Source organism: Pyxicephalus adspersus, chromosome 1 (assembly GCF_032062135.1).
Source record: "Pyxicephalus adspersus chromosome 1, UCB_Pads_2.0, whole genome shotgun sequence".
NCBI classification, from domain to species: Eukaryota; Metazoa; Chordata; class Amphibia; order Anura; family Pyxicephalidae; genus Pyxicephalus; species Pyxicephalus adspersus.
Window position 1 is genome coordinate 133,651,513 of NC_092858.1, and position 11,219 is coordinate 133,662,731.

At 37.8% G+C, this 11,219-nt stretch overlaps 1 protein-coding gene across 8 annotated transcripts in view; it reads right to left on the reverse strand.

Annotated features, from left to right (window-relative positions):
- The window catches only part of LOC140341841 (granulocyte-macrophage colony-stimulating factor receptor subunit alpha-like), a 29,054-nt gene that overhangs the window by 6,810 nt on the left and 11,025 nt on the right, over positions 1-11,219 (reverse strand). For 7 of the 8 annotated variants that reach the window (XM_072427758.1, XM_072427774.1, XM_072427750.1 and 4 more), the window contains 6 exons: positions 10,066-10,186; positions 8,276-8,417; positions 6,193-6,377; positions 5,065-5,195; positions 3,936-4,074; positions 2,742-2,838 (listed from right to left, as the gene is read on the reverse strand). In XM_072427758.1, the coding sequence (XP_072283859.1) occupies positions 2,742-2,838; positions 3,936-4,074; positions 5,065-5,195; positions 6,193-6,377; positions 8,276-8,417; positions 10,066-10,186 (815 nt within the window). Of the gene's footprint in view, positions 1-2,207; positions 2,352-2,741; positions 2,839-3,935; positions 4,075-5,064; positions 5,196-6,192; positions 6,378-8,275; positions 8,418-10,065; positions 10,187-11,219 lie in introns of all 8 variants that reach the window. The other variant, XR_011922955.1, reaches the window with a different exon arrangement.

Genomic DNA, 11,219 nt, shown 5'->3' on the forward strand with positions numbered 1-11,219 from the left:
GGTAGGGGCGCTCTTTTAAATGAGCAGAAAGTAGGAGGAAGCTGAATCGGACTAGGAAGACCATTCCAGAGAGTTGGGGCAACTCTAGAGAAGTCTTGTATCAGTGCCTGTGATGAGGTTATGAGTGAGGAAGTCATTAGTAGGTCATTGGAGAAGTGGAGAGAGCGGCTGGGGGAGTATTTTTTACCAAGTCAGGAATGTAAATGGGACAATAACTGTGTAGGGATTTGAAGGTAAAGCACAGGAGCTTGAATTTGATTCTTAGGTGAAATGGAAGCCACTGGAGAGAACCACAAAGAGATACAGCGGAAGAGGAGCGGAGGGAAGGATGGATGAGTCTGGCTGCAGCATTCATATTAGATTGTAGAGGAGAGAGTCGGGTTAGTGGAATACCAGCGAGAAGGATGTTACAGTGGTCCAGACGAGAGATGATAAGAGCATGTACAAGGAGTTTGGTTGTCTCAGGGGACAAGTAGGGGTGGATTTTGGAGATGTTGCGTAGGTGAAAGTGACAGGACCTGGAAATGTTCTGAATATGGGGGGTAAATGAGAGGGCAGAGTCAAAAGTGACACCAAGACAACGTGCCTGAGGGGAGGGCCAAATAACAGTGTTGTTAGCAGTTAGATATATGTCAGGGGGAGATTTGGAATTTGAGGGGGGGATGATGATGAGTTCTGTTTTATCCAGGTTGAGTTTCAGGAATCGGTCAGACATCTATGATGAGATGGCTGATAGGCAGCATGAGACCTTATCCAGGACTGAGGGAGACAGGTCAGGGGTGGACAGATATATTTGTGTGTCATCAGCATACAGTTGGTACTGTAAGCCAAAGGAGGATATGAGACTACCCAGAGAGGAGGTGTACAGAGAAAAGAGGACCGGTCCAAGGACTGACCCTTGGGGAACACCATCAGGGAGGAGAATGGGCTAGGAGGAATTACCATTGAAAGAAACTTGAAAGGAGTGGTCAGACAGATAGGAAGCAAACCAATAAAGAGCAGTGTCACTGATACCAATGGAGCGCATGATTTGTATTAGAAGGGGGTGATCAACAGTGTCAAAATCTATTACCCCTCCTAGCATTCTAATTCAGTCCGTATTTTCACACAAAAAGCGTTACATTTTTTGGCATGGAAATTTATTTTACATTGTAGGCCTATTATTCTTACCGAGAATAACTCACCGAATATGTCCAATATTTATTAAATTAAATTTATATAAATATTAAATTTATATAAATTTATTTTTATTAAAATAAATTTATTAATAAACTTTAAATAAAAAAAAAAACACAAAAAACTGTTAAAGAAAAAAAAAATAGTGAAACAGGTAATTTAACTGCACAGTAGCATGTATATTATTTATTTATATGTATAATATAATTATATACATTATCTAAAGAGCTCTTTGTATTGGACTCAATACAGCTATTTGTATTGAAGTAATATTTGAATTAACTGCTGCTCCGCCCGCCGGCACATGCACCGACGTCACCGGGAAACCCCAGAGATCGTCTCTGCAATCACCGGGAGAGGATCGAAGAGGGAGGACGCTTCCCAAGGACCTGCAGGGACCAGCAGGACGCTGGGAGAAGACAACGGAGCAAGGCAGGTGTTTTTTCTGCGTTTTTAACGACCCCGAGTGTGACTCGGGACTACCGCTTTTTGCAAGGAAAATTCACACCGAGTCACTCAGGATTACCGCTAGGGGTGTTAAAGGCTTCATGGAAGAACATAGGTGATCCAACAAACCTGGAACGGCTCTGGGTAAAGATTTAAAACAATTGCCAACTAATACCAATTAATTTTTGATAAATCAATTGCAGATTTGCTGGATCACCCAGGTTCTCCAATGATAGGTAATCTCCTCCAGTCTTAGAGAGTTTAATAAATCAACCCCAAAGGCTTATAAACTGCGAAACTCCAGAGACTTGGTTACTATATGCCAGGAGTATCCAAACCCATTATCAGCACGATTCCTTAAAATCTAAAAGGGGAGCCAACATAGAATAGGGTAAATTCTTTAAAAACATTTTTTTTAACAAAAATACCCTACAGATCACATCTTGCTGTGATATGGCAGCAGCACTGATTTGTGCGCTTTTCTGATTATCCTGCCAGAATCCCTGGTTTCTGTTTTTATTCTGACCATGGTGGCACTAAACCAGATCTGTGCTGGCATAGTCAGTTTGTGTTCCTGGGCTTACCCTCTTGAGATTCAGGATACCATACCCACACCTTCAGTGGTTAGTTCTTTCCACATGCCCTGATTCCTGCTGTATAGAATGACAAAATCCCTGCTGTGTATGACATAAGTACACTGCCTTCCTGCTTACTATTCAGACATCACTCTGCCAAGGGAGAAGAAGAATGCAAGATATGATATGCATGAGGTGTGATTGCCAAAAAAAAAACTGCATTAAGAAAAGTTTAAAAATTAAAAAATGATTTGTGAATGTTTTTCATACGATTATAATGGTTGTATTTATTAATGCATTGTTGTGCCTACATGTATTATAAACAATGATATTCATAAGTATATAGTACAATATAAACAATGGTACCTTAACAAGTTTTTTTTTGCTGACAACCTTTATTGGTGTATTAAAAAAACTGCTGTCATATTTACATCTTATAATATTTATTTAAATATGTTTTTGTATTTGTTCACATTAATCATATATATAAAAAATGAAAATATTCGGACAAACAATGATTTCATGATAATTTTAGTACTTTACCTTTGACATAGGAAAATAAGAAGCATTATAATCACAAATGATATGCTTCCCAGTGCTAGTAGAAGGTGGAATGATGTAAAACGTAGAGAATCATCTTCTAAGGAATACAAACGTAAAATTTCACTCAGTTTATGTCTTTTGGGAATATATCAGATATACTTGAATAAATATCAACTTGAATAAAAACCAAGATACATACTTTTACCTAAAAATAGGACATCCCCCTGAAAATAAGACCTAGGGCATAGTTTGGCATTTCAAAAAATATAAGACAGTGCCTTATCATAGGGGAAACAGGGTAGCTGTAAATGATTCATCATAACCAACCTCAAACTGCAAAATACTTTATTATGTAAAACGAATGAAAAAAGAAATACATTCTGAGCCCATGTGATTACTGATCACTGACTCACTTTTTTTTGGCCTCTAGGGGGGTGCTTTATTTTAAATGTTTGAGCAAAAATCGGGGGGTGGCTTATTTGATGGGGATGCCTTATAATCGGGGAAACACGGTAGTCACCGGGTTACATACGAGATATGGATTGTAGGTTCGTTCCTAAGTTGAATTTGTATGTAGGTTGGAACAGGTACATCATTTTAATAACTGCAATTAGGACAGGTGTTTGTCTCAACATATTATTAGGCAGTGTGAAGTCAGTTACTATATAAAATCCGTTCTGAGTTATTAACAAACAAGGTGAAAAAAAAATAATTAACTTCTGGAGCAAGCTGTGCTTTGATATGCAAAAAGAAACAACTGCAGAATTACAAGAGCTTGCAAAACATCAAAATATTTCTTCTACAAATCATGCAAACTGCCCCCTCCCCCCCTTAATGCCTCTGTCCTGCACAGGAGGGAGCAAGGAAGCCCCATTCATACCTAGGAGTCGTCCTGATCTTTTGTACTAACATTACATTACTGTACTAACATTTTTAGGAATATGGTAATACCAAGAAAAAATAATCATGTCATTGCTGCTTGATGCTTTAACTATATTATCACACTGTAACAGCTGTTAATCCTGCTTAACATTACTGCTGTATGCATTATCAGGATATGGTTTAGGTTCTAGAAAGTGTTTATCTAAATCTAGAATACATTCTTGGCATTTGTCTAGCATATGTCTATAAGGTAACAGTAAGTAAGTAAGTAAGTAGGTAGTAAAACAGTAGCACTACGGTAACCAAACTTGCCTTCTACATGTGATTCACTCCATCGACTCCACATGCTAGTATTATCGTATCTCCATTTTGCTCTCACAGAGACATTCACTTTCTTATTCAAATGCAAATTTTGTGTTATGAAAGACTGTTCTCCTGTAATGTGTTCTTCCTGAAATGAAAAATGGTTAAAATATATTGTAACACCTGTCCTGAACAGCCGATACAATTAGGCATGTAAATATGATCCTCGTCCATTAAAGCTACCCTCAGGTTATTGTTCATGTTTAGACAATGGAGAAGGTAGGGGAAGGTGTCGTGCAGACACTCCCAGTGCTGGCTAATTGAAACACAACCACCAATCAGACAGGGTTCCCTTATCTATGTTTAGTGTTGTTTGGATTGAGGCCAATCAGAATTTGGCAAAAACATTGTATATTGAGTTCAGTTATACCCAAATACCACCAAAATTGGGTTTATAAAGCAGGTTATCTCATAGTGCCCCAATGAGCAGTTGAGCACCCATGTATTCATGTTTAGGGCTGGCAACCTGACAGGTATCCCATTGTACACCTGCACTACATGATGTTTACCCAACCCTAATCCTATAATAGGCAGATGCAGGCTTTAGCTGTCATTTTAATGTTATAATTTGTACTGGTTTGGGCAGGAGTTGCTGATTTAAGACAAAAGACAATATGTGTAATAGCTGCAGTTTGTGTTTAGTTGTGTCTGTGGGGGAAAAGGTTTGATAATGTGTAGCATGCTGTGTAATTGTACATTTTGCTTACATAATTATGCTCTTTAGATTTTTTTGTCATGGTATTTTATTGTTTGTGGAATAAAAATTGATTTTATGAAATTGTTTTTTTACATTCTTGGAAATTACCCACATGGTGGATGTACTTGTAACTTCATTCTATATATATATATATATATATATATATATATATATATATATATATATATTTTTTTTTTTTTTTTTTTTTAAGCAGTGAATCTGTTCAACTTTCTTTGGTGGAGAATCAGTCACTTCCAATGAAAGCATGGAAAGCTTTCTCCACCATGAATCCCAGATTTACTGCTTTATAAATGAACAGCATTCATTCACATTTCTAATAGTTTGAATAAAAACAGAAGTGACTGAAATAGAAAATATTACCCCATTAATATTAACACTGTATGTGAAAAAATGGTTCCCTCGTTTGCTGTATGTTTCTGGGGTCTCCCATGTAATTTTAAGTTCATTTGGATGGTAAATCAGGCTTATATTTCTTGGAGGATCTAAGATTACTAGAAACACAAAGAGTTGTTAGTGATCTACCAAATGCTAGTGCAGAGTATGAAAGGTTGGTAAATAAAGTATATATATAAAAAAAGATGACTATAGTTAGAAGAAAAGTAAAGCATATATTCAGAGAACATAAAGTTTATTATTTTAGTGTTTATTAAAAGATATTTTCCTGACAAGATTTCCCAATACTTACTAGAAAAGCTGTACTTGAACTTTTTTCCCAATTTATTTAAAAAATGAAAATACCAGTTGGTTTTTAAGATATACCATCAGTGAGAAATGGAGTAGCTATGCATTATCCAAGACTCGTAAAACTTATGTTGGCTAGCCTCTCTTAGGGATTTGAATGGGGTATTAATTTGATATATGTGTCCTAACCTATGCTGCAGGAACTCAGCTTTTTTACTGTAAATACAAGTTGCATTCACACTGTTTGTAGGTCGTATTAGTAAATACATTAGAGCAATATTACTGTTACAGTTGTGCTGCACTAATCCTATCGGGGTTGATGGCTAAAACACAGAGCATAGGAATCAGACTGGAGAGCATTGACATAAAAGGCTAACTCCATTTTCCTAATGATACTCTCAATTCGTTGAACTATGTCACAAAATAAATGAGTAGTTTAATTTTCAAGAATGAAACCCAAACACCTTAAACCTAATTTAAACATAAACATCAACATGCCAATAATTATAAACAGCCTTCTTGATAATTAGTTTAGTAAATCTTTTAAAACATTTCCTATCTGAATATCATGCATGCTATAGCACTTCTCTTGCAGCATGACAGCTCCAAACCTTTGCCTTTTAATAAGTGGCGGTATTGTCAGCCTGACTCCTTAAGTAGACTATGAGGCTGCAAACCTGAGAAAACTGTATACAATAAGGCTCGATAGTAAAGATACTGAAAAAAAAATTACATGAATGCTGACCCTCATATAATTGGTTGGAACATTATGTCACAATACAAAAGAGCAGAAATGCATCATGTTACCAAAATTATCCAGTTTAAATACTCGATCAATGAACTGGATTGATGTTTCATTACTTGATCCCACTAGTTGTACATAAACGCTCGCATCAAAACGAAGTTTTGGAGATTTCAAAATACATCCTACTTGTCTTCCAAATGAATCTTTACTGTAGTTTTCACAAGCTACATACACTCGTTGCTGAATTCTTATTGAAATATAAACAAAATAATTAAAAATATGAATCAAATAACATATTTAACATTTAGATACATTTTTACATTTTGCTTATCCAGCCTACTGCTGTTCAGCTACATGACTGTGACCACAGAGACCCGCATTCAGTACCCTCCCTCCACATTATAAATAATACAACAACAACATTCTTTAAATGGCCCGTAGTCCTTTTATTACAAAAACTTTAAATAAACCATAAATAACCATAAATTACAATAAAACAACATTAAATAACATTACCATAACAACCATATAAACATAATTTAAACAACCTCCTTTTAACCTTATACCTAGTTAAACCTCTGGTTACTGGTCTTCAAAGGTCCACCTTTTACCCCCTTTTTTGGGACTGCACCACTGTGATATATATGCTCCCAGCCACAACCTCCCAGCTCGGGAACCATACCACCTGTATTTGCAGCCCTTTAATCCAAAACCACACAATCCTTCCTGTACCTACAAAATTCCAGAGACTCTCACACTATAGATGGGTCTGTCACCCCCAGTGAAAACATTACACAAAACCAAATTCCCTCGAAGAACCTCACCACATTCTCCCACCAAAATACAGTCTGCTTTACCAAAACACAGGGACGGGTGGGTGGTTTAATTTTCTTCTCTCTATCCTGTTGCTGAATACTTGACCCCTTCAATTTCCCCCCTTTTAACTCTTCTTTTCCCTTCCCACTACTACTTTACCCTTTACTCTGACTAACTACCTCCCCTAAAACCACCCATTAACTGTCTGCTCCCTATCCCCTCCCAGTCATGAAGGCCTTCCACTAGCCCTGTTTACGTTCTCCTGTTCCAGGCCTTTTTGGATTTCCGCTTTTATGTTTTTCTTTATCCCAATTGAATTCCTTTCTTATATTTTTGCAAGTGTATATTTTGTCCTGAATTACAAAAAGTGTTGTATAGCAGTGTACTTCCTGGCATTTGAGTATGCGTTGGCCCTACTGTGTCTACAGCCTTAGATGTATATCTGCAGTGAGAGACCTGGGCACTGCTAAATCAGACTGCTGGGCTCCAACAATAAAAAACACCAGGAGGTGCTAGTAGGTCATCAGATTATTTTTCTAAAAATACTATATGGAGGCAACAAGTTCATTAAGTTTATCAGATTACCAACCGAACAAATCACCTAATCATCTAACTTTAGGTGCTGTGAATCCACCTCCAGGAAATCAAAGAATAATCACCAACAACAAAAATATTTTGCTCCACACTAAGCCATTTTACAGTGGATGGCACTGTGAGTGTGTGTGTGTGTGTGGGGGGGGGTACTGAACGGCTTACTGCAGCTCCCATTCATTCTCTACGAGCACCCATGGGCGAAATGCTATATGTAGTGGGCACGAGTACGTGGAGACTGCACTACAAGCTCAATGCCAGTCTTAATAACCTATAGTGCAGTCACACTGAAAATCTCAATTGGTTTCAAGGGTGAAAAAAATCCCTGTTCATTAGCGCTTGTAGCTGTTTTAGAATCAAAGTGGGCGTTTATATGTTTGTCAAATGATAGTGCTCAAGTACACAAATAGGTGTGATTTAGCGGCATGCAGTAAAATGTTAAGTAACAGCAGCCAGTTTTTTTTTTTATGAATGAATAAAAAAACTTTGAGGTACAAATGTCTGTGATGGTTGACAATGTGTGTTCACATCTGTAGAATCTAAACAAATGGCTGGCTTTCCTGTTTTCTTAGAAGTGCGCTCTGTACAGGTACTTTCCCTGGTACACACCAAGAAATGATCAGCATTAGCAAACGATCAGCCTAATGGATACATTATAAATATAAACCTAAAAGCACAAACATGCTGTTATGTATTAATATCTATGATTAAAAAAAAGTGAAGGAAAAACATGCTTACCCCTGAGGGTGCTGTGTTTGCCTAAAAGCCAACTGGTACTGGGTATCATTTGGGGCTTCTCTACCAACTGTCCATGAACAATTAATGATAGAAACATGATATACATAACATTGAAGGTTTTCAGCAGCAGTGTTGTTTTTTCCTTACAAAAAAAAAAGAAAATAAAATGTTATGCACTCCCAATCTTTTTAAAGCCCAACTAATTCAAAAACAATATTTTCTATTACTTGTAAGTTTACTGATAAGTTTATTTAACCTGCAGTTGCCTCTATAGGTTGTTTATCAGCTTGCTGAGCAAAGAAAGCAGAATAATAGTATATGGTTTCAAATGTGTAATGTGTAGCAGCCTATGCAGGGGCAGAGCGGGGGACAAGGAAGGCATTTGGTCCTTTGGATGGAGGCTTTGCATAATACCGGGCCAGTTGCAAGGTAACTGGCATGCTAAATCTCCTCTTCTAGGAGAATAAATACACACACTAAGCAAAACCAGAGCTTCACTCAAACTGGTGGTTTTACCACTGCTGGGTTTTACCTGGCGGAGATGCAGGGTCACCAATTCCTTTTTATTTTTTTTAGTTTACCACCTTTAGGGAGTTTTTTACTCTTCGGTTTCCTGAAAAGCCACTAATACAGGTAGTAAGGTGGACTAAGGCCAAAATGCTTTTTGTGCTAGATGCTTCACTTCACTAACTGTTTCCAGGGACATTGCGGACAGCAGGACTGCACTGTTAAGGGTCTTAACAAACACTCATTTGCAAGTGTTTTATTTGAAAGAATCTGGCAATTGGCAGGTTAGTATTCGTACTTAAGCACCTGTGGGGTAACAAAGTCCAATGACCAATATTTGCTTTTAGCTATCCTTGCTAGGTAAACTCCTCTATAGCAATTTTGCATGCCTGTACCCTCCTGCCCAGTCTATTTCAATGCACACTTTAGAACTTTATAGTTTTTCCCTGCTAGCCTTTGCCCCAGATCTATGCACATGAAGTGCCCCACAAGAATAGCAGTGAAGCAATACAATCTATGCTCATGCCCCATTGCCTTTAGTAATAATTTCAATTCTGACAATTTTCTACAGACTGACTAATCAGTAGCGAGAGCCTACAAAAATCGTAGACAAAGTTAATCCTTTAGTGCCATTGAACCATTTAAAGTACCGTACACGTTAAGAAATATATTGTAAATCACAATAGGATGCCTTTTAGAGCAGTCATTCGATTATTCATTCATGAAAAAAAAAATTATCTGGTACTTTTTGTAAACTTTTATTTAGCAGTCATGTGACTATGTCTGCTCTTCTCATCATTTCCCTGAATGGGTGAGTAATGGTTACATTGATATGGGAGGGGGAGTTGCTTGATGTAAAGGTGTTCCACTATGCAGAATCAACCCTAGGTAGAAGATAGAAAGGTTTCTGCCTAAATCAGATGTCAACCAACCTGAGCAGAGCAGAAGTGACTGCAAAGCTGACTACAGATTGAAAAGAATGCTCTTGGGATGGAATCCTGTAGCTTTGAGAAGCAACCTCATCAATGCAAACTAACCACCCCAGTGTGGATCTTCCCTGATTGGTGTAGTCAAAATGAAACAGGAGAAGGGTAAATGGCAGCATCACCAGGTAATTCCTAGAAGTATAATTAAAATAAAAAGCAGCAGATACCAGATACATTGGTAGTATGCTAGTGCATAAATCATATTTTTAGCGTTATTATGCACTATATGTATGGTATGGACATTTTCTACAGGTTTACATGTGATATGCATTGGAAATTTACTGAAATAAACTTTACCTTCAGGATTGGAATATACAATTTTACTCTCACTATCAGATGAAATTTTTGTCTTCATTTTTTTATGAATTTCAAACAGCAAATCATCCGTAACAAAAAATTCTTGGAAACATTTTGAAATCTAAAATGATGCAAATTTCATTATATTATAAAATGATTCACTTTCTATGTCTTATAGACACATGTATCTACTAATTTGACATGCTTTATTGATAAGATACAATTCGAAAAGGTTTAAGTGACTTCTGCCAAAAGAAAAAATTACTTTGCAAGCGGACACAGATTAAAGCCTGCACTTCAGACTACCATTTACATGGGCAAATCTTGATGCCAGAAAGACCCCAGGAGTGTGGTGCTTTGGGAAGAAAAGGCTCGGGAACCACACACGATAATTCAGAGTTTTCCGGCACTTGACGCTTCCACCTTGAGCTCACTGCACAAGATTTTGTTGGATTACTCTGATATGCAGGTACAGTCCATCTCAATCCACACTGCTGCTGATGACCCAGGAAGAAAAGTCTGTGCAGAGGCTTTTTATCCAGTTACAGGATCCCCCATTATCAGAAGACAGCAAACTATTCCTTAGCCCCTGAGATTTACATGGGGATGACTCCTCTGCCCCAGTTTAGGACCTTCAGAAAGGCCTGGTCTAATTCTTCTCTGAGCAACTCTATATAAACACCTTCTTGTGTCCTGTTGTTGACTCAGCTGGCCTCCCTAATTCAAACTTTACATCAGGCAAGGGACAGGTGACACAGGATTCTTGGTCTTCACCAAAGCACCCCACAAAAGGGTCATAACCCCAGTGACTACTTTGCTGCAGAATGAACACTAGGTTATGGCACCTGGGCTTTCTCCACCAGGGGCAAGCGGATGGCTTTGGTGTAGGGAAAGTCAGAGGTCAGGTACTAGGTAGTCTGGAATCTCAGCAAGGACCATAAACAACAGGCAAAGGTCAGGGACAAACAGCTAAAGAGAAACAAAGCCTAGGCAATCCAAGGTCAGGGCAGCATAGACAAGAAGCATGGTCAAGATTTGACAGCGTATAGCTTGGTAATGTCGCAGGTAACACACTTAGGACTAAGCAACCAGAGCCTAGAACTAGAGAGGTTTAAAAAATACTATCATTCAAAAGTAAGACAGGATCATGGCCA